At 49.8% G+C, this 24,991-nt stretch overlaps 8 protein-coding genes across 8 annotated transcripts; 2 read left to right on the top strand and 6 right to left on the bottom strand.

The window, feature by feature from the left end:
* Positions 1–292: 292 nt before the first annotated feature.
* On the bottom strand, positions 293–5,832 carry N7537_011871 (uncharacterized protein; the record flags this gene model as incomplete). The annotated part of the gene is given in 5 exon segments (XM_056902925.1): positions 293–1,636; positions 1,700–1,815; positions 1,872–2,343; positions 2,355–4,886; positions 4,939–5,832. 5 exon segments carry the CDS (start codon positions 5,830–5,832, stop codon positions 293–295), a joined length of 5,358 nt encoding a protein of 1,785 aa, XP_056748212.1.
* A 1,690-nt stretch (positions 5,833–7,522) lies between these two features.
* Positions 7,523–8,567, bottom strand: N7537_011870 (uncharacterized protein; the record flags this gene model as incomplete). The annotated part of the gene is made up of 3 exons (XM_056902924.1): positions 7,523–7,639; positions 7,703–8,005; positions 8,067–8,567. The coding sequence occupies 3 exons, from the start codon at positions 8,565–8,567 to the stop codon at positions 7,523–7,525; spliced, it is 921 nt and encodes a 306-aa protein (XP_056748211.1).
* A 389-nt stretch (positions 8,568–8,956) lies between these two features.
* On the top strand, positions 8,957–12,630 carry N7537_011869 (uncharacterized protein; the record flags this gene model as incomplete). The annotated part of the gene is made up of 4 exons (XM_056902923.1): positions 8,957–9,100; positions 9,167–9,475; positions 9,533–12,293; positions 12,356–12,630. The coding sequence occupies 4 exons, from the start codon at positions 8,957–8,959 to the stop codon at positions 12,628–12,630; spliced, it is 3,489 nt and encodes a 1,162-aa protein (XP_056748210.1).
* A 392-nt stretch (positions 12,631–13,022) lies between these two features.
* On the bottom strand, positions 13,023–13,472 carry N7537_011868 (uncharacterized protein; the record flags this gene model as incomplete). The annotated part of the gene is made up of 2 exons (XM_056902922.1): positions 13,023–13,181; positions 13,251–13,472. 2 exons carry the CDS (start codon positions 13,470–13,472, stop codon positions 13,023–13,025), a joined length of 381 nt encoding a protein of 126 aa, XP_056748209.1.
* A 1,227-nt stretch (positions 13,473–14,699) lies between these two features.
* Positions 14,700–16,740, top strand: N7537_011867 (C2H2-type zinc finger protein; the record flags this gene model as incomplete). The annotated part of the gene is made up of 6 exons (XM_056902921.1): positions 14,700–16,035; positions 16,108–16,248; positions 16,297–16,373; positions 16,429–16,456; positions 16,511–16,573; positions 16,634–16,740. 6 exons carry the CDS (start codon positions 14,700–14,702, stop codon positions 16,738–16,740), a joined length of 1,752 nt encoding a protein of 583 aa, XP_056748208.1.
* A 945-nt stretch (positions 16,741–17,685) lies between these two features.
* Positions 17,686–18,315, bottom strand: N7537_011866 (uncharacterized protein; the record flags this gene model as incomplete). The annotated part of the gene is made up of 1 exon (XM_056902920.1): positions 17,686–18,315. The coding sequence occupies one exon, from the start codon at positions 18,313–18,315 to the stop codon at positions 17,686–17,688; it is 630 nt and encodes a 209-aa protein (XP_056748207.1).
* A 3,223-nt stretch (positions 18,316–21,538) lies between these two features.
* On the bottom strand, positions 21,539–21,820 carry N7537_011865 (uncharacterized protein; the record flags this gene model as incomplete). The annotated part of the gene is made up of 1 exon (XM_056902919.1): positions 21,539–21,820. The coding sequence occupies one exon, from the start codon at positions 21,818–21,820 to the stop codon at positions 21,539–21,541; it is 282 nt and encodes a 93-aa protein (XP_056748206.1).
* A 2,004-nt stretch (positions 21,821–23,824) lies between these two features.
* N7537_011864 (uncharacterized protein) lies at positions 23,825–24,292 on the bottom strand (the record flags this gene model as incomplete). Its single annotated transcript, XM_056902918.1, has 1 exon — positions 23,825–24,292. One exon carries the CDS (start codon positions 24,290–24,292, stop codon positions 23,825–23,827), a length of 468 nt encoding a protein of 155 aa, XP_056748205.1.
* Between the last annotated feature and the right edge of the window lie 699 nt (positions 24,293–24,991).

Genomic DNA, 24,991 nt, shown 5'->3' with positions numbered 1-24,991 from the left:
TGTCATATAGAAGTAGGAGGGAAAGAAGATATCCAAGTCAAATACACAGAAGAGTATCTGAGAAGACTATCAAAGAATCCAAATTGTGTATATTGCTGGGTCGTAGTATCATATGAGCTTCATACATGTCGTCAAATCCGATCTGTCTGGAGTTTCATCACAGACCTTTGTAGATAACCAGAAGAAAAAAGAAGAAAAAAAGAGAAGAAAAAAAAGGCAACGCTGCAAGCAATATATAAAACAAATAGAACAAATTCCCACCAAAAAAATAGAAAAAGACCAAATTTCTGGTTTACAGATTCGTCAGTTTACGGAACCAACTGGGCTTCTTAGGCCCCGAACTCGGCGGAGCACCTTGTCGACTCCCCGGTTGGGACCTCATCCCACGATCACGTTCATAATCACCACTTCCAGAACTGCTCTTCACACCTTCACGCCGTGACCCACGATGCCGAGAACGAGCATCGTCAATCTCTTCCTCATACTTAGCACGACGACGGGCCTTACGGCGAACAGCGCGACGAGCTTCTTCATCCGACGAAAGAGAATGAGCATTACCTCCGTCGTCAGCTGCAAGAGGAGGCAGATCAATAAGGGTGGGAACGATTTGGGGTGGCTCCGGAGGTTCATCACTTTGCGAGTAAACCCAAGAGGAAATCTTGTCTTTCGCACCCCCGCCACGGTTCAACCCACCAGTCATGAGTGGTTCCCGAGTCGGTTCAGGAGCGACCTTGGACTTCCGACGACGAGCGTTGGGCTCCTCAAACGCACGGGAGCTACGAGCCCCACGACGGTCGACCTCACGCTCATCGGGGAAGACCTCATCAGGGATCCTTTGCTCACGTTCACGACGTCGACTCGCTCTGGCGGCCATCATCTCCTCTTCGCGCATCCGCCGGCGCTCGCGACGTTCCGCCGCTCTAGTTTCGGCTTCGCGAGCCGCTTGCTCCTCACGGGCCGCCTGCTGTTCTCGAGCACGACGTTCTTCACGTGCAGCTCGTCGAGCCCGCTTTTCTTCCCGTAAACGATCTTCTTCTCGTAGACGTGCTTCCTCTTCCTCTTCACGAGCACGCTGCTCGCGTGCCCGTTCTTTTCTCCTCGCGCGCCGCTCCTCAGCTTCCCGAGCTTCGGTTTCACGAGAGTCAGAAGGCGCCTTCCGGGATCCACGTCGTGCGTGTCGTGCTGCGCGTCGAGCTTCCGCTTCGTCGGCTTCTGTCTCGCCGCCTGCTGCTACACCGGCGGCGTCGGTAATGAACCCTTCGGCATCGGTGTCTGGTCGAACAGATCCTCGGCGTCGATCTTCGCGACGTGATCTGCGAGCACCGTCGCGCTCCACTTCTGGCGGATATCTTCCGTCGTCGTCGCGATATGAGCGTGACTTCCGTCTTTCGGACATCTCAGGGCGTTCTGCTCGGTCTGGGCGTGTGCTTTTTCTTAGAGAATCCAGGAGGCCCATGAATCCACCGCTCTCTTGTTTCTTTGGCGGTGCGGTGTTGGACCGCTTTAGACGGCGTTCTCTTGGTGGCGCATCGACAAAGGCCATATCGTCGGGTCCGGACATTACATCTGGGACGGGATATGCTTGATATGGGTCGACCATGACGGCATCGTCCTCATCGTCGGGTCTGGGGCGCGGCTATGAAGCAATCGTGAGTTAGTACAAAACAGCGCAAATAATAATGCGGTCATTCCGACATACCTGTCTCTTTGACTTGCGCCTTGAGCCCTTGGAGCCCTCCTTAGGTGAATGGCCCTCGGCATCCTCCATATCAACCATAACAAGATCGTCATCCTCGATCGCATATGGATCTCGAACTATTTCGTCGGCAAGTCAGCGAGAGTAGAGTAAATGAGAAGTGAAAAGTACATACCTGATTTCCGCCTGTCCGTGCGCGGGCGCTCACGTCGAGACTTGGAAGCATCCATGCCCATCAACTTGGCTGCTTTGTCAGAAACCTCAGGCTTCTCATCCGGTGATGGATCAACAGGTTTCTCATCAATATCAAATGATGGACGTCTAGATACGGGTTTCGACGAAGAACCAGGTTTGCGAGTCGATTTGCTTCTGGACTGAGGTGTACCCAGTACCATGTTGGCCAAGGCCACGCCACGTTGGTTCTTGGAGGAACGCCCCTCTCGTTCTCGCCGCTTCTCCCGGTCTGACGCAGAAGACCTTTCCACTTCTGGCTCCGGTTCTTTTGGTCGGGATTTTCGAGATTCTTTTTTCTTGGGGGTTTCGACTTTCTCTTGGATTTTGGGTTCCTTTTTCAACTTCTTGGGCGGTTCCACTTCCTCTTGGATCTTGTTTTCCTTCTTTAATTTCTTTGGAGGTTCTGCTTCTTCCTGGATCTTACTTTCCTTCTTGCTGGATTTCTTTGGGGGTGGTGGGCCCCCCCAAAGCTTCCCCATGAAGAGGTATTCGTTCGATCAGCGCGTGCTCGGTCCTTCTTGGAGGGTTTTGGAGGCTCTTCGGTAGGCTCCGGTGCAGCTTCGTCCTTGGCCTCTGGTTCCTCGGGCGTAGGCTCCGGTGCAGGTTCGGGCTCGGCGTCGGCTGCGAGCTCAGGCTCAGGCTCAGGCTCAGGCTCAGGCGCTGGGTCTGCCTCAGGCTCGGGTTCAGGCACTGGCTCGGGTTCCGGCTCTGGCTCCGGTTCTGGAGGTGGTGGGGTTGGCTCCCTGGCAGCAGCCGCGGCAGCGGCAGCTGCGGCTTTCTCGGCTTCGGCCTTTTTATACTTCTTCAGTTCCTTTTTGCTCATTTTTGAAAGATCTGGGGCTGGTGGCTCAGGTTCTGGCTCAGGCTCGGGTTCCGGCTCGGGTTCAGGTTCCGGCTCTGGCTCAGGTTCGGGTTCAAGTTCAGGTTCAGGCTCGGGATCATCTCCAAAGTCTGGGAAGCTTCCAGGAACAGAGTCCTTCGAGACTTTCCTTTCTTCAAACTCAAGAGCTTCCGCTGTCTTAGACTTGGATTTTGAACTTTTCTTTGTAGGAGCGGGCTCCTCTACAGGAGGTTCAAGCTCTGGCTCCGGCACCGGCTCAAGTTCTGGTTCGGGTTCAACCTTTTTTTCCTTGGATTTGCTCTTCAAGCTACCCTTCTCTGCCTTTGCCTTCTCCTTCTTGGCTATCTCCAAAGCCTTGATACGTTCAGCAACGCTGAGCTTAGAAGCCTTAGACTTGGATATCTTTTCGGGGGCAGGAGGTTCTGGTTCAGGTTCTGGTTCTGGTTCTGGTTCCGGCTCTGGTTCCGGCTTAGGCTCAGGCTCAGGCTCAGGCTCAGGCTCAGGCTCTGCCTCTGCCTCTGGTTCAGGTGCTGGGGGGTTGTCGTCAACATCGATAAGTAGGTCTTCCTCTTCTATAGGCTCGGGTTCCTTCTCTTCTTTCGCCTTCTTCGTCGATTTGGTTTTGATCGTAGAACCCCCGGTCAGGGTCGACCAAAAGCCTTTAGATGCTTTTTCCTCTTTGGGCGGTTCAATGGCTTTCGTGGTCTTCTTTGTGCCCTTGGATGCCTTAGGGGGTAGCTCCGCCCAAATATCGTCGGCATTGTCATAGAAAGCTTCCGGCTCTGGAGTCAAACCCTGGGCAGGTGGTGTCGGCGCACGTGGGGGAGGTTCTTCAATAGCCTTGCTCTTCTTCTTTTTCTTGTCCTTTGTTGGCCCCCAAATGCCCCAAGAGTCTTCTTCGACCGCTTTCTCCGGTTCTGGCTCTGGCTCTGGCTCTGGCTCTGGCTCAGGTTCAGGTTCAGGTTCCGGTATTGGCTCGGGTTCGGGCTCAGGCACTGGTTCGGGTTCTGGCTCCGGTTCAGCAACCGGTTCAGGCACTTCTTCAGGCGGCTGGTCCGATGGGAGCTCGAAATCCTTGCCGGGAATGGGAAGACCCTTGCGCATTAATTGTTTCTCTCGCTTCTTGCGTTCTTTAGACGATATCTCGCGCCAATTTTCGTATAGAGGCTCATCGGGCACCTTTGGCGCCTCGGGTTCAGGTTCGGGCACTGGTTCAGGTTCAGGTTCAGGTTCCGGCTCTGGCTCCGGTTCAGGTTCAGGTTCAGGCTCAAGTTCCGGGATGGGTTCTGGCTCAGGTACTGGCTCGGCTTTGCCTTTGCTTTTCTTCTTGTCCTTTGAGGAAATTCCCCAAGCCGCAAAAACATCAACTGGCTCTGTCGGTTTTGCCGGCGGTTCATGGATGATAGGCTCCGGATCAGCTAAAAGGTCAATCTTTTTCTTTTTCTTCTTATCTTTGGTCTTCACTGGAACACCCCAACCCCAGTCAGTATCTGCGTCGGGTGGTTTCTCAGTCTCCTCAACCACTGGTTCAGGTACAGCTGCTGCCGCTTCCGCTGCCGCTACCTCTGCCGCTGCTGCTGCTGCTGCCTCGGCTTCAGCCTTGGCTGCTTCCCACTCTGCTGTCGCTTTTGCCGCAGCTTCATCCTCGTCTTTGTATTTCTTCTCCATATCCTTCTTCGCTTTACGCTGCTCTTTCTTGGAGAGATTCAGATACCAGGCTTCCTGTGTGAAATCGACTCTGGGTGGAGGCGGAGGTGGAGGCGCAAGAGCCTCGGGTTCGGGCTCCGTCCCCTTATTGTCTTTGCTCGCATCCCAACCTCCTCCCCAGTCATCTTCTTGTTTGGTTTCAGCTGGTGCAGATCCCAAGTCAAAATCGAAGTCGCCAGTCTTCTTGGAGGTTGCTCCCCAGGGATTGTTGTCCTTGGATTCGTCGTTGGGAGCTGGGTCTCCAAGAGGATCGAGCTTACCACCGGTATTCCAGTCTTTGCCCCATCCTCCAAAACTAAACCCAGTTCCGCCGGTCTTGGGAGCCGGGCTATCAAAATTCAAGTCCAATTGCGGTGCGCCGTTATCCAGGCTTATGTCCTGGAACCCCCCAGGGGGTGCAACTTCTCCCTGCAATTTTACTTAGACACCCGTCTTGTACATTGGAAGAGGATGATCTTACCTTTCCTTTCTTCTTTTTTCCTACATTCGTGAAGGCAGCCCACGAGTCATCGCCCCCACCCCCACCGTTATCCTCAGCCCAGCTAAGATCTTTGGCAGCCGAGGCTTCACCTGCCTGTCGTTCTTCCTCCTCCTTGGCTAGTCTCTCTTCCTCTTCCTTGGCCTTTCTCTCTTCCTCCTCCTTGGCTTTTCTCTCTTCCTCTTCCTCCTCCAGTTTCTTCTTCTTATCCTTCTTTCCGCTCACATTCCAATCGCCCCAATCGTCGCCGCCTCCATCTCCCCCGTCGCCACCTCCAGCGCCGCCTGAATCACCAGCCCCACCGTCACCACCGTCACCGTTGGCATTATCGTCTCCTCCATCAGCCCCGCCTGCCGGGGGCGGTGGTGGAGGAGGGGGAGAAGGGGGCGCAGCTGCTCTCTTTGCTGCCGCGGGCTTTTTCTTCTTGTGTTCCCGGACACCGGTAGGATTCTCAAAATCAATGCGTACATCCAGCATACGATCTTTCAGCAGCGAAGATGATGATTTATGCGGCTTTTGAGGCGTCTTTGGTGCGAAGAAAATAGCCGTCGATTGGCGCTGCGCGAGTGGAGGCAGTGCAGAGTATTCGGGAGGTAAATCATGGATCACATCGTCGTAGGAAGGCGGAGGTTGGTCGTACGACGGTGGCTCTGGCGAGCGAGTCGGAAAGCGAGAAGTCAACCCGGTGACCAAATCTACTTTTTGGTGCACCCAGGTATCTGGTACGTACAACTCCGCCAGCTTAGTCGAGAAAGTAGTCCAGACCTCGTCGAGCAGTTTCTCCTCCATTCGCATGCGCCGTGTGTAGTATGCGACATCCTCCGCGGCGCTGGTCTTCCCCGCGCATACGCGATAAGACCCCTCAATCGCTTCCATGTCGAAAATCACATGCGCCGGGTTCACGGCCGATCCGATCACTGATGTGGTAACTCAGCGATGTCGAATAGCGAACGCATCGGTGGGTGGGTTAGATTCGAGTCCTGGTGGGGGGATACTGTCCCAATCGATAACGAACGTTGTTTTTCGGCGCGGATTTGCGCTAGTGCAATGTCGGTGCGGTAACGCTGTGCGAGCGGGTGTTGTGAGACTATTAAGCAGTAGTTTCGAGTCAGATTCGAGTCATATAACCTCCCTGCACGACCGGCGCGAGTTCCAGGTGTTTTTGGATGCTGATATGTGGTATATAGACAGATTAAGAGACGACCCCACAGTCTGTATAACTGTGTTTGCTGTGAATTGAACACGAAATTTCAAGGAGTCAAGGGAGTCAAGGGAGAAAAATATGCAAAAGTTAGACTGGGAGGGGATCTTCTGGAGAGGCAGGGATAAGTTCAGGCGGTGGAGGTGAAGATCATCCCATTTGGCCCGCTAAGTTAAATGTATGTACTCCGTACTCCGTTCGTACTCCGTATACAATGTACTTGTTCAATGTTGTTATTGCATTTATGTGGTCGGGGGTGTTTTGAGATTAGCGTAGAAGTTTGTTCGAGTCACTGAAACTCGAACAACATATTTATGCCAACACCCCTAGGAGATGGAAAAAAAATATATGGATGGCTGGGAACATAAAAGTGCCCAGTGCATTCCTTTACGAAGTACGGAGCAAGAGCACTTTGAAACTGACGATATGTACTCCGTACTATGTACATATATGTATACTAAAATATGTAGGTGTAGGTTTTTTTTTCTCTACAGTCTGCATGGCATACGCGAGAGGTCAACAACCCAATGTTACACAAACCCCGCGATAACAGTTCGATTTCCATGGTTCCCAACTTCAAGTCCATGGATTACAAAATATCTTGTGCAGTACCGTGGTACTATAACCCACTTTAAGTCCAATTGCATATAACTATATAAAGTACTATGTATATTTATAGTCCATACAACATACAATGACAATCTCATACCTAAATGCAGGGACTGCGCTATGTTTGTTATACATCGTATAGTTCCGTTTGTACCTGCGATGTTGGCATTTTTACCCTTGGGCTTGGACCATAAACAAAATATGTTTTACAAAAGGTGCATGAAGTGCTTCGTAGATGCTGGAATATTCTCCTCGAGCCTAATCTACTCGATGCAAATCCCAGACTAAAAGGGCCAGCTGCACGCGCAACACATCCTTTGCACACCGCCACTTGAGCTTCGGAGTAACAAAAAAACAAGGGCCCAGTGCGGGGTTGGTGGAGATTCTGCGGCGTAAATGAAGAATCAGAAGGGTCTTTTGGCTTTCTGCCTCATTGATTTAAAGGGGACAGTCTTATAAAGGGAATTGAATTGGATTGGGGATGGTAAACTCTCCATGGATTCATTACGATACCACATTGCAGCGCTTCCACAGCTCGACCAAACAAAAACAATCAGCATAGAAAAACAATTTGAGAGGATGAACTACAATACAACAAAGGGACATGAATCAGGCCATATGGGAAATTGAAAACGGCGCGTGACAAACAAGCTTGGAAGTCCACAGTGAGCTAATCACTCTCCGGAAGAAACCTCATCTAGGTAGACATCAATGGATATCCCCGGTACAAATCAGGTTCAGGTTTCAGACTCAGGTTCAATTGTAGTCTTCCGGTGTTTTATAATGAGGGCTCTTGGGAGCTGGTTCTCCGTATACCTTCTGATGCTCTTTCTCATACCGCTGGCGATCTTCGACTTGTAATTTGTGGTAGTGCTAGATTCAAAGTTAGCGCCTGCAAGTCCGGTATGTATTGATTCTGCCAAGGGGGGTCCTTACATCTTTCTCCGATTGGGGTAGTTTAGTCCATTCAGCGGAAATGTCTTTGAAGGTCTCTGTGCCGGGCTTTCCCTGGTAACCAAGGGTATCCATGCGGTGCGTCACGAATATAATGTAGGCGGATTGCGGTGTTTTGGGCAAGCGGTCGTCTTTGATGGCACGGTAGTTTTTCTTGCCAATACGCGAAAGGGTAAGACGGGCAGTGTTGGCCTCCCTGATCTGGAGAGGTGTGTGCGACTTGACCCACGAGTCGTAGGCAGCGGCGTTGGCGGCTCTGTTCGCGTCGGCTTGAGCTTGGAGTCTCTGGATTTGGTGGATTAGTATGCTGCTCTTGACGTATACCGAGAAGCTCAAGGGCACATACCTCCTTCTCTTGAGGACTGAGGGATGTCGCATGCTCTACACTAATGGACCATGCTTCCTTAACAGGGTATTGACCTTTAAGCTCCTGCAGCTTCTCAGTCATAGCAAGACTGTAGGCAGAAGCGAGCAGCCTCTTGGGCCGGACCAACGCAGTTGCCTTGAGCTCTTTGATATGAGCACGTTGTTGCTTGACCTTCAGGTCTTCCTGTTGTTTCTCACTGAGAGGGGCCTTCTTCGCTTTGCTAGCGGCTGTCTTAGGGGTCTTCGCCTTGGGCGTCTTGCTCGCCTTGAGAGGGGTAGAAGCAGTTGCGAATGAATTCGCTTGGAACTGGGATTGGATAGAGAAAATGGGTTGGAATTGCGGGCGCGCCGGGCTGGAGTTCGCTCCCAGTCGGACACGACTAAGCTGGTTCTGTAAGTCGCTCACGCCAGTACGGGAAGGGAGAGCACCACGATGCAGGGTGCGGAGGAAGCCCCCCCGAGCTGCCGACTGCCAAGACATGAAGTGAGTATCGAAGGAGGTTTAGCTGGAGTGAGGTCAAATGAGATAAATCAGCAATTGAATCTTCAAAAGCCGAGAATCGATAAGAGGAGCTGAGCTGTTGACGCAAGCGGAGGAGTCGCGCTTGCTTTAGCGTACCTATCCGCATCGGGACTAGCTCCTCCGCATGGCATTATGTAATCTGTTTCTTCGTTCCAACGGTTTGCGCAAGTAAAGATGCGATAGACAAACACCTCACACGCTCTTCTCTCTTGGTGGTCTGACCCCTGAATTGTCGTCTCAGCCCATTTTTTTTCGCGGGGCGCTTTCTCTCTCCCTCCCCTCTCTCCATCAATCCGTGTCCCGGGTGCTTTTGCGTTCCAGTAACACTCACTAATCAGCCTGCAACAATGGCTCGCCACGGAGATACTCGCTCACCATCACCTGTAGGCAGCACATATTCTTCATCCCGGCGACCTCGCAGAGAGGATGATCGCTATGAGAGAACTAGGCGGGATGATGGGCGCAGTTACCGCAGATCTCGCAGCCCAGAGGTACGTGTGGCGCATCGCAAATTCGCATCTTGTCTTGCAATATCTGACCATCCTGGTGATATCTAGAGACGTTACCGTGGGCGCGACCGCCCTCGCGATAGAGATGCATATCGACGACGAGACCTCCCCGTAGACCGGCGCGACGAAGATACTTATCGACCAGCTCGAAGAGATCGATCTCGAGACCGGCGCCGAGATGATGACCATGATATCCGCCGTAGGAGTCGTGATAGGGATTACCGTTCCAGGCGAGATGACTCCCGCGATCGGGACCGCAGGCGGATAGATGATTCTGCTGACTTGAAGCCCAAGTCTAGACGGGATGATAGCCGTGATCGTGCTCCGAGCCGACGGTCCAGGTCCAGAACCCGAGAGGTAAGCCGCTCCCATCTTACATACTGCCCAGATCTCGGCATTAATTGTATCCCGCAGCCATCCAAGCCATCCACACCGGCCCCCACTGGGCAGACAGACGAGGCGAAAAAAGCAGAGAGACTTGCCAAGCTTGAAGCATGGAAACAGAAACAAGCCGCCGAACGCGAAAAGAAGCAAAAAGAACAGGCATCGGTTGATCCGAAGAAAATCCTCGAAGCGATTGACCGTAAAACGGTTGTGTCTCCAGGTCCCGCTGCATTGCCCGGAAAGTCGAAGTTTGATCCAAAGGCCATCGTCAAATCATCAACCACGACCACGACCGCTCCCGCCGTGCTTGGTACCGATGTTGCTGTCCCGGTATCTTCCAAAGCCCCGTCTGTTACGAAAGTCAACATACCTAGTGCTGCCCCCGCCACGCTCTCTGCTCCCTTGAAAGCCAAAGGTAATGTCAGCGGATTCGGCCTGGGTGTGAGGCAAGTTTCTGAAACGGAGAAGCCCTCTGCTTCTAAAACTCTGGGCTTTGGGGATGGAGATGAGGGATCAACACGCAAGAAACTCGAGAAATTGCCGACCATGCCTCTCGATGTGGGTGCAGAGGTAGACGATGCTGTGGAAGATGATGATGTAGACATGCAAGTTGAAGGAACGGAAGAACACGCAGCAGCCGAAGCGCGTGCTGCAACTGAACGCCGAGATACACGACTCCAGGATCAAAATGAGGATGTCCATATGGAGGAGTCCACGAATGACCAGGCCGATTCTACCATGGACGTTGACAATGATGAAGAAATTGATCCCCTGGATGCGTTCATGGCTGAACTCCAAGACTCGACGCCGCCTGAACGGAAAACCGGGGCCACTTTTGCCAAGAAGACCGCACACCAACAACCAGAGGCGATGTTTGGCGACGAGGAGGATGTGGATGTGACTGCAGTCGGTGACGAGAAGGCTGAAGATGTCCTCGCTCTAGCAGCAATTAAGAAGAAGAAACGGGAGATGCCTGATATCGACCACACGAAGATCGAGTATGAGCCGTTCCGCAAGGAATTTTACACAGAACCGTCCAACCTTGCTGAGATGACCGAGGAGGAGGTAGCAAATTTGCGACTAGAACTGGATGGCATCAAGGTCCGTGGTCGGGACGTGCCTAAACCTGTTCAAAAGTGGTCGCAATGCGGTCTGGGCGTTCAGACGTTAGATGTTGTTCACAAACTCGGGTGGGAAAACCTCACATCTATTCAAGCCCAAGCCATTCCCACGATCATGTCCGGTCGCGATGTCATCGGCGTGGCAAAAACCGGCTCAGGAAAGACCGGTGCTTTCCTCGTTCCCATGTTCCGACACATTAAAGACCAACGGCCCTTGGCTAGTACAGATGGCCCCATCAGTATGATCTTGTCACCCACCCGTGAACTGGCCACCCAAATCCATAAAGACTGTAAGCCTTTCTTGAAGGCGTTGGGTCTTCGTGCCGTCTGCGCGTATGGTGGAGCCCCGATCAAAGACCAAATTGCCGAATTAAAACGAGGCGCGGAAATTATTGTATGCACTGCTGGTCGTCTCATCGATCTTCTGGCCGCAAACCAAGGACGGGTCCTCAATCTACGCCGTGTCACGTATGTCGTTCTGGACGAGGGCGACCGCATGTTCGATATGGGCTTCGGACCACAAGTTGTGAAGATCATGGCTAGCATCCGACCGGACAGGCAGACTGTGCTTTTCTCGGCCACGTTTCCTAAGAATATGGAAGCATTGGCCCGGAAAACTTTGAACGAGCCGGTGGAGATCACTGTGGGTGGCAGGAGTGTTGTGGCCCCGGAAATCACGCAAATTGTTGAGGTCCGTAATAACGACCAGAAATTCTTCCGCCTGTTGGAGCTGCTGGGAAATCTGTACGAAGACGACGCAAATGAAGATGATCGCACGTTGATTTTCGTGGACCGTCAAGAGGCTGCAGATGACTTGCTCAAGCAATTGATGTATAAGGGTTATCCATGCATGTCGATTCATGGCGGAAAGGATCAGATCGATCGCGACAGCACCATCCAAGAATTCAAGGCAGGTATTTTCCCTATCCTGGTCGCAACGTCAGTTGCTGCTCGTGGGTTAGATGTCAAGCAGCTCAAGCTCGTCGTCAACTATGACGCGCCTAATCACTTGGAGGATTATGTCCATCGTGCCGGCCGCACTGGGCGAGCTGGTAACACCGGAACTGCCGTCACGTTCATCACCGAAGAACAGGATCGGTATGCCCTGGATATCGCCAAGGCTCTCAGACAAAGTGGACAGGAAGTTCCCGAGCCTGTCCAAAAGCTAGTCGATGGGTTCAATGAAAAGGTCAAGTCTGGCAAGGAGAAGTATACCTCGCGCCATGGATTTGGTGGTAAAGGCCTGGACCGTCTTAATATGGAGCGTGAAACTGCGCGACTTCGTGAGCGGAAGGCATACAAAACAGGCGATGATATGGATGATGAAGAAGATAAACTTGAGACCGAGCAGGAATCAGATGATCGATTCAACAAGGCTCTTTCAGCTGTCCGATCCGCTGCTGAACCCGCTGTACCATCAGCTACACCTTCGGTCTCTATGCCTGGTGTGCCAAAAGGCATTGATCTTGATGGTAAGATCGTCGTGCATCGCACGGAGCGAGCACCGGCGAATGCTTCAAAGAACCCATTGGACAAGGTGGGCTCCGCTGTTGCGGACATTCATGCACGTTTGAGTCGCGCGGGTGTGATGAGATCTGGTGTGCCTATTGATAATCGTGGCCCCGATGCCGGAGCCTTCCATGCAACGCTGGAAATCAACGATTTCCCTCGTAAGTTACCCCATATCCCTGCCATTCTTGAGACGATCACTTACCGTTCTTTCGTCTTGCAGAAAAAGCACGTTGGGCCGTTACAAACCGCACGAACGTTGCAAAGATCCTGGAAGCATCCGGTACCTCTATCACCACCAAGGGCAATTTCTACGCCGCCGGGAAGGAACCAGCGCCTGGGGAGCTTCCCAAGCTGTACATCCTGGTTGAGGGTGAGACGGAGATTTCAGTCACCACCGCCATACACGAGCTCAGACGCCTGCTCAAGGATGCGACACTGGCAGCCTCAGAAGGTGAGGCGCGCGCTCCGGTGGGTGGCCGCTACAATGTTCTTTAGGTCATTCTTTAGTCCATCGTAGATTCAAAATAAGTCTTCAATAAATCAATGATTGTACGATATTATTCATGTGTCTTGTTTCTTGTAGTAGCTACAGCTAAAAAGTCCATTCATGATTATTCTCGCTGAATAATGTAATTGGAGAAACACCGGCTGATCGGAGTTAGCATCGTTACATCATTTAAACCATTAAAGAACCATTAAAGAGAAGCTTGATCCCACAATTCCACCCGCAAACAACAAGTCAAAGGACTTGAACAAAAAAACAAACCCCCCCCCCCCGGAATATACGCTATAAAAGGACAGAATAAGCGCGCAAATACAACGCCATCAAACAAGTCGCTGGGATATAATGGGAGTGATAATCAAATCCAAACGTCGCATAGGTATGCTTATTCCCATCTCCTTGCAGCCTCGGCCCCATCTACATCTCGCGCAGCCCTCTCCGTGCGACTGACTTGATCTAATGTTTGCGCTTGAGTCTGTGCCTTCTGCGCAGCCAGCTTAGATCCCAATTTCCCTTTATTGGCAGAGGCGGTGTCGGCACGTTTCTGTGAGACCTATAAGTTAGTAATCCCGGCCCCGCATAGCATATCCTGCCGGAAAATGGGTTGCCATACCTGTGCTGCAATTGCAGCATTTGCACGTGCCTCGTCCGCTGCGGCAGTACCACCATCTGTAGTGCTCCCACCCAGAGTGCGGCCGGGTGTAGCCTTCCAGTTTGTCTTGGCCGGAAGTGGGGTGCGGGGTGCGGCAGTACTCCCTGAGTTGGTGCCGACTACACGGCCCGGTTGGTTGAAGGGGTCAGCCTCATTGGAAGAGCGGGAGCAGATGTTGCCCATTATGATTGTGTAGCGAGTCGCAGGGATCGGAGGGTTTGTTGTTGTCGTTAGTGTAGGGTGGGCGCAAGGCAGGGAAGGGTCGTTGGTTAGAGCCTCAGCTACAGTGTGAGGTTAATCTTTGTGGAACCCAATTGGATGTAGTGGGCTGCGCTATGGAAGGTTCTGCAAGTGATATGCTGGATGTAAATCAAGTTGTCCATGTGGGCGTTGTTGTTGTTGGCGGGTCATCGCAAGTGGATGCTGGAGCATTGCGATAAGGCTGATAGTCGATCCGGGGCAAAGGCGGTGAGCGGAGTTGACAACTGATTTCAGTTGGTCTATGAATTGGATGTAGTAGGATACAATGGAAGTAAATATGTCGTTAGCTCCTTGAGAGTCTATCAACTGACTTCATAATTAAACTTTCTCCTATGCACCGGGTGTGAACGCCCGACAAACTACCGAATTAGGGCTGTCAAGACAAGTCGGATCAGAGGGGCAGAATAGAGCTTAGTCAGGGTCTCCTTTGGGGGAAATCAGAAATTCTTCGATCGGAATGCTGGGGAACATTTTCCAGGATCGACTGTCCTCAAGTCTTTCTTTCCTGCAGATTCGACTCTATATCACATATAGCACAAACGTTCCCGAAATTGATCCCCAAAGCACGCTCTACGATTCGCTCGAAAATCATGACGCCTAACCCCCAAGGTCCTCATCCTGTCTTGCGTCCCGAAGGTCCTCACGGCTACACTGAGGGGTCTCAGTCGGCATCAGGTTATCCCCCCTGAGCTTTTCCCAATCCTTTGGATTTGATCCTGCATCTGCGACTCCAAGGTCCTCTTTTTCTGCATTTCCTGCACGTCGATCCCGGTCAATTCTCCGATTGCGCCTGTCCTCAATCAGTCCAGTCCAAGCGCATGACACGATTGCGAATCCATCGGCCCTGTGAGAGGATATCATTAGGTACTACAACCTAAACTGTCTCCCGGGAACCGCGCACACACTAGGTGACTCTAGGTCACACTTTGACTCGTGGGCTCGTGGATTTGGTAGCGTGATATCGTACCGATATCGTACCTGACGGGCATTCGATTGTTCCACTCACGGTCGCACACTGCTCGGTTCCTCGACTGCATTTCCCCCATATTGTTCCTCGTACACGCTGCTGTGACGACACTGTTCCTGGAAATCCCGATTCCATTTCGACCCTAACACCTTCCCACCATTCTCTGAAGTGAACCGTGCACCATGGGGTCCCAAACCCAACAAGGCGATTTCTGCCTTGAATGCAACTGGCAATCCTTCCACATTGATGGCAAGGCGGCGGTAGATCCCTCTGATAGTGTTCTTCAACATCATTGGAACTGTTCAAGTCATGAAACCCAGCCATCGCTGCCCCATTGCCAGGTTGATGAGGCCTGTTGTGATGTAGACGACTGCGCGCTAGACTGCGGGTCCATATGTGGCGGCTTTACCGGCTGTGACACTTCCACTGTCTGCTCAGTTACTCACTGTGAGGACGACAACTGCGACAACAATCACTGCGAAGATACTCATTGTGACACCAACCACTGCGAAGATAACTGCGAGGACAACCACTGTGAAAGTATTGACCCTCTGTGCTTCGAAGACTGTTGTGACGGTACTGTGAGTCAAGACTGTGGTTTCGACACTCTATTCGGACTCAACACCCCGCTGTCTATTGACACCGGGGCTTTCCCTTCCATGGCAATGGGAAATCATTCGGTTGGCCATGCGACAAAAGCCATGCAGAATCCTCTTCCTGGCCTCGTCGATCCATTCCTACAAGAAAACTTCCTATCCTCATACCAAACCCATGCCACTCGCTGTGAGCAGGACGTATCCAACCACTTCGAGTGCCATGACTTCCAGAAAGACTGGCAAGGGATGTTCGTGGTGCCCCCTGTTCCCACCCAGGCCGAAGTCAACCCAGCGGAGGTTTTCCACATGCTGGGTATGTGTTCCGACTTCTCTATATGCCAAGATCAACACGTACCTGAGCCTCCGACCGGTCTTGATACCTTCGACAAACCCAAAATCGACACATCAGACGTATTCAATTGCTTCAATCCTGAACATCATCATGTCCACAACCATTTCAAAAACCCCAATGACTTCAACCTGCAAGCTATCCGCAAAGGACCTCACCGCAACCATCATCGCTGCCGGGCTCACCACCATGCTCATTCTCACCCGTATTCCCCTTATTCCCGACAGTCTCACTCAAGCATCAGCTCTCACCTCATTTCAAGCCCAGGAGAGACCCCGCCACCTCTCGAAGGTGATACGTCATCCGTGCTTACCACACCGGACTTTTCTCCGGCCGACAGTAAGCTGCATATCTGCAAGTGGGCAACTGAAATCCGTGGAATCAAGGCTGCCTGCGGTGCTACTTTTGCCGATTGTGGTGCTCTTCAAGAGCACCTCGTTGCCACTCATATGAATACCGTGAACGGTGCCAAGGGCAATGGGTACTACTGCTGTTGGGAAGGATGTCACCGTCCGGACGAGCCCTTCTCCCAGAAGTCAAAGCTCCAAGGCCATTTCCTTACACACAGTAACTGTATGTTATATTGTTATATTTATCATACCACTATTTACTGATGGTTGGCCACACGTACTGACACCTTTCCAGACAAGAACTTTTCATGTTCGGTGTGTGGCAAGGCGTTTGCTAGACAAGCGACATTAGACCGGCACGAGCGCAGTCATCGCGGCGACAAACCATACACATGCAAACACTGCGGTAAATCATTTACAGATAGCAGCGAATTGAGTATATCGCCCTCGAATTCCCTCTCGAATCCACCGCTAATTGCTCTAGAAACACATTCACGAACCCACACTGGCGAAAAGCCTTTCAAATGCACCTGGCCAGGATGCAGTTTTACAACGGGCGATGTGAGTTTCTCTATCTCTGTGTAGCATACCCACTCATGTTCTAACATTGAACTAGTCTTCCAATATGTCTAGCCACAGACTCAGTATGATGCACCTTACAATTCAGAGGTTTAACTTGTTTTACTAACCCCATCTAGCCCACGGAGAGCGAAGACACAAATGCCTTTTCCCAGGGTGCACTAAGAGCTTTACACGTCCTGGTACGTTTCGTTGTTTGATACTTGTCTTAATCGACTACATGCTAACATCAATTCTTCTAGACCAATTGAAACGCCACCAGAGAACAACACACAAGCAAGAATCCTGCTCGACACTCCCATCACCGAGCCCCGACAACTTCACTATGACTCCCTTCACCCTCGTCTAATGAACAACCCCACTGAATGCATCATTGTATGCGATTGTCATGCCTTTACGACCCAACGGATCAAGGCGCTATTTCCCGCCGGCCGTACTATCGATGATTGAGAAACCCTTTGGTTCTGGCGTTTTGCGGATTTTCGAGAACTACCAAAAGGCTTGATACCATTTGGCCTTGATGTTGCCTTGATCTTTCACCAATGATTTAATTGAAATATTCACTTAGAGCCTGAACCGATCAACTCTTTGATTGGCACGGGCGATCTATTTCCTATGTGGTTTTATTATGTTATGGTTTGCTTTCACGAACTCGCTTGTCTGGTATGATATTCACGCGTAGGAAAATTTGAAGCTTGCACACTCAAGATGCATAATCTCTTTATTTCTTTTTGCTGGAGTGGACCACAACATACAACGGTATCAGTCAGACCTTAAAATATACAATCCCCCATCATGATATGGATCCCATAACGTATTTCACAAGCGAACCGGCCACACAAGCGAGCCGGCCACCCCAAAACACCATAGTAAATGCGATATATTCTACATTTATATCTTAACAACCAACTTTTTATTTTATTTCCTTATTTGTCGATAGTTATTGATAAGATATATTAGCACTATATATCAATCTTAAAGGAATTAGGAGGCTATATTATTATTATTTCAAAAATTACCGAAAAATTACGTTGCTAGAAAGTAGAAATATATATATTATAATCACAAAGTCATATATATTTCCTAAATTCCCTAGAGAGGCTAGAAACTACCTAAAAATTATTAGGCTATAAGGAAATCTCTATATAGGCCACCATTGTTAAGATATCAAGTTGCAATATATCGCATTTACTATGCTGTTTTGGGGTGGCCGGCTCGCTTGTGAAATACGTTATCATGGTTGCATCTCAGTAGTAATAGACACGAGTTTGAACGGTCATACGACAAAACAAGCTCAATCTTCCATAGCCCTCTCCTCGAGCGCCTCAACAGCATTCCTCAACTCCCGAATCCGATGTCCGACCCGTCGACGCACCTCATCCTTAACACCCTGCGGGACTTCCGCGGGATTATATTGAGTCTCGACAATGGCACTCTCCCCAGACTCTTCTATCTCAGACGACGACCCATCCGTCTCATTCTCAACTTCCCCGGGACGAGCAGTGTAGAGATCATACACAGTGGACAGCTGGTTGAGAGCATCGCGTGCAGACTCGCGGTCCGAAGCAGCATATATGGTAGCTGAGTCTGTGCTCTCAGTGGCAATTTCGAACTCATCTTTGGCGACTTCGTACAGCTCTTGTAATTCCTCCACCAGGAGATCGGCTTCGGCTTTGCCGGTAGAGCCTTTTCGGTCGGCGTAGGTCCTCGCCATAGGTCTGGCGAGCGGCGATCGGGGAGACAATGGCAATTGGTATGAGATTGGACTCGTTTGTACCTTGCTAGAGCTGGACAGGCTGTGCACGGAGCGAGAGATGGGATGCAGTCGCCGTATGGAGGGTCGGTTGATGTGGTGCGATTGTAGACCTCCGAGACGGAGGAGTGGGGAGCCACGCGCAGAGTGGATGCATGGTAGTGCGGACATTTTAGAAATAGGTACACAGGAAATAAATCAAATGGGACTTTGTTGATAATTAGAACACAGCTGAGCTGTCATAAAAGGCCGACGCAACGCTCGGTGATGACGTCGCCAGATGTTTATCGCATCACGTGGTGATAATGCTAGCTTATATAATATTCTTTGTTCTCAGGGGTTCAGTTGAAAGCACCGTGATAATCTATCTTCTCACGGTTTTTACATATGCACAGCTTGCGACTTGCTACAATGTATGTGCAAAGTTATGAAAAAGCTCTTTGTCAGATTTCTTAGCCTCCATAGCTTAACTTCTTCAACAATCCATTAAACATCTCACATTGCACTATGCACATTGATGTAGTCCCTTCTAACACTCTCCACTATTGTATATCCCCTGTAACCTATTTATAGGATACCAAGGTGTCATATACGGTAGACATACAGGATATTAGACCCCGGAAAATCTACAGACCGCATAATAGCGTGCTCTATATAAAATTGCCCGTATAGATTGGAAAACTAACGGATTTTGTCAATTTTAGTTAGAGTCATATATATCGTCATCAATGCCATACATTGATTTACCACGGATTTCAGTTAAAAGGCATTATAAGGCAACCAAGCAAGACAAACCTCGTGATGTTAACGGATATCGTTCCGTGGCCTACTTTGTGAACCAGGTATAAAATCTCATCTATATACTCTATCAATAAATCAAACTAACTAAGCAAGCACCATCAGGGTATTTATGCTCGGAACTTCCAGCCTCAGGATATCCCCGCCAAGAGACTGACCTATATTCTCTACGCATTGCCAATGCCTAAACCTCTAGTGAGGTTGTCCTATCAGACACTTAGTCGGACACTAACAAGTACTACTTCACTGATTCGTGGGCTGATATCGGAAACAATACTTACAGCTATATCAAGCAGCTTTTCCTGCCCAAGAAGAAAAACAGTAACCTTAAGGTTCTTCTGTCAATTGGAGGCTAGTACTATTCTTCTAGCCTTAGAAAGGCGTTTAGACTAAGGGGGACGCCAAAAGTTTGCTGATAGTCCCATCGAGCTGGTGAGGAACTTGGGATTTGACGGTATTGATATTTATTTTGAAGTGAGTTTGCTATATTTTTCACAGTGTTTAATTCTGACATTAGATAGTACCCAACCAATTATAAGGAAGTGGACTAATTTGTAGATACCCTACGCCGGCTTCGTAAGATATTATTATACTTCTTTTCTTGATAACTCTGCTAATACTAAGCCTTTCTGGGCCTTAGATTCGTACGACTCGGCTGACGTAAATAGCTATTATTTCTTGCTTACCGCTATATTATCTGCTAGGACGTGTCGTTTCCTTAAAATATCTTAGCAAAGCTAACCCAAATTCTAGGCCTTACTAACTACTAGATAGAGCATGTGGCCCTAATAGATTAGTATCTTAACTTCTAGAACCTAATGACCTACGATTACGACGCAATCTAGGACAGCGTTACCGGGAACGACTCCAATCTCCATCTATTTAACAGCAACCCAGCCAGCACTTCCTTCAACGCGGACCAAGTAATCGACTACTATAGCTCGCACGGAGTGGCCTCTTATAAGATTGTCCTAGACATGCAGCTATACGGCTGAGCCCTCGCTAACACCAACGGTCCTAGCCAGCCCTACAACGGTGTTAGTGTTAGTAGCTGGGAAAACGATGTGTGGACTGGTCTAACGGAATCAAATAACATTCAGCAACAGGAACATGTCGCGGAACTTCCCTGGATGGTGTTCTCGAGAGATCAAAGAATTGAAAATGTCACCACGAACCTGCTCCGAGATGGTTGGTGTGTACTCAGGCAGCTTCGACTAGAACACTGGGTTTAGCATGTCATGGGCATGGCTTCAGCAACCATTGCTGTTTTTGTGTCTTATCGTGACAAGCTCAGCTTCTATCTCTTCAGCCTTTTATGCCACGTTCCCTCTGAAGCTGAGAAGTATCAAAATGTACCAGAAACATAAGGAAATACATACCTTCAGCCTTTCTGTATCGTATCGCCACTAAACTATATACAGAAGAGGATCAGTGAGTATTGAGATAAAATAAGTCTCTAAACACGGCAACTACATCAATGCTCCCACAAATAAATATCTATATTCTCTTACGACAGTCATCTTAACTTTTGATAACTTCCTCCTGTGGCGCTGAGTCAACTCCAAGAATGACCCAAGAATGACCCCAGCCACTCCTCTTGATCCTATTGATATTCCCGGGCTACTTGAAGTCGCGGTCAAGGAATATACTGATTGACATCTATCACGTGTAAGTACCGAGAGCTTTCAGGAAAATATCAAGAAAAGCTCGTGATATAGCGTTAGACAGCTGTCTTGATGTGAAGCAAATTTGTGGCGAAAATCCAAATGTCTTTGTCAAATAGGGCGAGAAAATCAGCCATCGTGCAGGTTTTTGCTAATATTAGCCTCTGGATCAAGCACTGTGAACAAAGCAAGGCGAGAGGGAATGGCCCTAATTATTATACATAGAAGATATTACCTGTTGCCTTTGTTAGCATTACATTACTGTATTGATTTCTCTCTCCTGGCCGGATTATTGGCAATCCCAGTGTATAATAAAGACTTGTTCCGAGCTGCTGGAAAGAGATAAGGATATGTAAATGTGAGAAGTATATTTAAATCGCTCTTTCGGGTGGCGGTTTACTTATTATATGCCAGTAAATCAATATTAATATCATCGCGGGGAGCAGCGAAGATTGTGATCCTGTACGACTTCGATCCAAGGCCCGGCAGCAAGACGAGGAGAGGCAGCTATAACGCACCAAGAAATGGAAATATCTAGTTCTGTCAATTCCTTATGGACAAACAGTTCAAAGTCTGTGCCCTAGAACAGCAGACCAACCCTTATATATACGCTGCGCGCGGGTGAGTGATTACATGGCCAATATGGAAATAGTTAATTTACTACTTAATGGGAATTGTAAAATGCCATTATCATTGAATTTTATATGTTATTATATCTGAATATTATCCTTCAGCTAGACTATATCAATCAAGCTTATTCGAAGATCAATATGAAAGACAACGCCATACATTCCCAATAATTTCATTCCCAAACAGCTGCTCCCACCGTACAGCGCAGGAAACCAGACCGAAAACCTAGCCCGTGCGTGAGCAGAAGAAGTCTGCATGCTGGACTACCTACAGGGCCTCGATCCAACTCCTGGGCTGTCCTCTCAAAGTACCCAACTCGGCAAGAACCGACGGAACCTGGCGAAAGCACCAGGGCCCGGACCCGGATACGCCCCGGGGCCGAGCGGATGGTCGGCGCACATGCGGACGTCGGCCATCGTAACGCCTTCGGGCAGCTCTGCTGGGTCGATTCTCATCACGCCCAGGGACCCGCACTCAGCTTCCGCCGCGGCGACCTCCTCGGGGGTTGCGTCTGGGCCGAGAGCGGCGAGGGTAGTGGTTGCAGAGATACCAAGGAGAAGGGAGAGGTAGGTGACGGGTTTCATGTTGAAGTTGGATCAGGCGATGGCCTTATAGAGTGGTGTAGTTAGCCCAAGAGAAAACAAAAGAAAAAAAGAAAAAAAGAAAAAAGGTACACGAAAAGAAGAGTAACAGTGGGCTGACCAAGAAAGAAAGATGGGAGGAAGAGGATTTCGTACCTTTGAAATTCACGCAGGAATACTGGAAGGGTATTTGGTGAGTGTAAAGGGGAAGGTGGGCAGGGGCTAATCCTCTGGGAAACGAATATATTAATACGTTGGGAAGCAGCGGGCTTGATCCTGGTTGCTACTAGAGGGCAAGAATATAAGTCTCCCGTGCTAGGCAGGGGCGTGGTGAGGTTAGGTGCTGGATCTCGGCGATTAGCCTGGTGGGGAGCCTGCTTCTTTATACAGCTAAGACCGCCGGCATCAGGCGAACAGGCGACGTGGTCGAAAGTCGCCCCGTGCAGCCCGATTGGTCAGTACCTTTATTTGCTGCCTGGTCATAGGGTAACCTTGATGGAAAAAGGCACTCAATTTCCAGATAAGGATCAATCCAACCACTGGGCCTTCGAATTGAGTCTTGGAACACAGTCAGTGAGGACTCACCCTGTCACCGCTCTTACCCACGAAGGCAGACACACAGGATATTTTCATATCTGATTAGAATAGAATGCCCACTCGCAAGGGCATGGCAGGACTGGGCTCATCAATGTAACGTCAGGATTACAAAGGCACGGTCCAGAACTCCATTCTCAGACAATCATAATGCTCCGGACCGGTCCGATCTTGAAGTAGGGAAACAACCATTTTTAATCGGTTAGGGGTCCAGGGAGCTTAATTAAATTTAGGGCCTTGTGGGGTGTTGCTCTGTTGACATCCTTGATGCCTAGGTCGCGGAACCAAGTTTTTAATATAGCAAATCATGGTGCCACCACGGAGATAGTGTCAGGTAGAGGCCAAGCAGAGATATCGAGGCTCATGGCCTGCTCTCTCCTCTAAAGTTGCGACAGTAATTAATCACTCTAGTGGTATGGGGGCTTCCTTCGCTCTCCTTTTGTAATTAATGATGGATTCCGGAGGCGAGACTTCCATAGGGAAGCTTTGCCTGTTGTGAATAAGCGCAAGAAAAAGGACGCTATTACTCCCGTGTCTCAGTTCAAAGTGGCTAAGTCGTTAAGGGTTCGAGAGAAGCAACAGACGACAGGGGTGTTGATTGGTTGGCGGCGAGCATGATGGCGCTTTAGCGGCTCAACACACCGAGGTCTGTCCGATTGACTATAGGTGAGATAGTAACATACAGCAAGGTAGGGAGAGAACAGCTCTGGGAGACTAATCACATATCCTTAGACTGAGAGATAACCTGCCTGAGCGCAAAGGCTCTAGGAGAGGCTACTGGCCTAAGCCCTATATACAGTATATGTCGGTACAAAAAGCCTTAAAAGGCCAGTATGTTACTAAATAATTCTGGTTCTACATAGCTCAAGACAAGTAGAAAGACCAGAATGAGCAGGCAGCTTCGCCAGGCTATCCTCTTACTTTACTAAGAGACCTATACGGACATTCTCTAGCTGCATCACGCTACATAGATTGCACGACTAGTAGACCGGGGGATTGGTGCTGGGTTAATATAACCAGGGGTCAACTGGGACTGAGGTTGCGTTATACCTGCGGTTATCGAGCTCGCCAGCGCTCTTAGTCCCTAAAATCCTGCTCATCAAGATAAGGACCGAGTACGGTGATCAGTTCACGGGAGGCCGGAGGCCATAGGGTGTGAATGGTAGTATCCTCTCTCGGAATTAGACGCTCGTTTCTTTGCAAGAAGAGGTATAAAAGCTAAGACTATTCCCATCCATTCAAGATATATCAAGCTAGGTCTATCCTTACAACAACACAGTCTGATATCCAGTCCTTTCACTTACCTGCCTAGGAACGCACATCTCTCTACAATTGGTAGGCCCTCTTATCCTCTCTTCTGCCTCTTCTTCTTCTCCTCCCCAACTCGATAAGCATACTTGCCTTTCAGCATCTCTAGCCACCGCATCTAGGATGAAGCTCTTCATCACCATTATCAGCATGTTCGCCCTCTTCTCCGCGCTGACCCTCACCCCGTGAGCTGCGGAAGGTAACCCCGTCGTCGAATGCGGCGACCTCGATGTCATGACCGTCGAACCCGCCGACCTCCCCGCGGGCGTCGCCCCCAGCGACGTCCGTATATGCCTGGACCACCCGCTCGGCCGAAACCGGCACGTTAAGGGCGCATCGCTGGCGCCGCTCGACGCGGTGGATGCTTCGATCTACAACAGCACGGTGGACACAGACATCAGCCCCGTAGAGGGGGCTCTCTAGGACGGCCTCGGTGCGCTGCAGGAACGGGCGCGCTACAAGGACGCGCCGTATGGGTGCTCTGGTGGGTATTGCTGGAAGGCATGCGGAAACACGAACAAGGGCGCTTGGAATAAGTGTAGTAAGTGGCAGGACTGCGGAACTACGACGCATGCGTGTGGGAGGGGAGAGTGTCCGTCCTGTGGGTGCGGTTGCTAGCGGGAGGGCTGGGTTGAGGTAGGTAGTGTTATGATTCGGCTAGTAGGCGGAGGATGGACGATCTAGGACATGCCATCAAATTGGCCATAGGTATAATATACGGATATACTTGGCAGGCCTGGATATTACTGTGTTAGCTCGTAATGTTCGTAATGTCCATAAAGCTTTAGATTGATGACGGCTGCATCACATCTTTTTGGTTGTCAGGCTAGAGTTCAGAAAATGTCCTTCTACCATTTGCTCCATTCTCCCTACAGTATTGATGTACCATTTATTCTAGGGAAGTATCAAATCCTTGGTCAAAGTTGTCGGCATAAGCTTGCTAACGACGTTTGATGACGGCTAGTACAGTACTAAAACTAGTACTACAACGGTACTATGTAACTAATAGTACTAAAATTAGCTTAGCCCTATAGTACCTTGTAGTACTATATCGTAGTCGATAGATCCCGTTTTAAAGGACAAAAGACTCTTTATCTTTTATAGGTTTAAAGTTTTGCGTAGTTACCAGTTCGTAAACAAAGGGTGTATTCTAACTAGAATACGAAGTACGGAGGAGAAAGGAAAAGAAAGAAAGGAATCCCTAAGATAGGATACTTTGTAGGATCTTATCTTTACCACCTCTTCATTCGCTAGATGGCTTGCATAGAGGAG

Source organism: Penicillium hordei, assembly GCF_028827395.1.
Source record: "Penicillium hordei strain IBT 12815 chromosome Unknown utg000006l_segment0_segment0, whole genome shotgun sequence".
In the NCBI taxonomy this organism is placed as follows: domain Eukaryota; kingdom Fungi; phylum Ascomycota; class Eurotiomycetes; order Eurotiales; family Aspergillaceae; genus Penicillium; species Penicillium hordei.
Note: the sequence above shows the minus strand (reverse complement) of the source record. Positions and strands in the feature narration are given on the sequence as shown.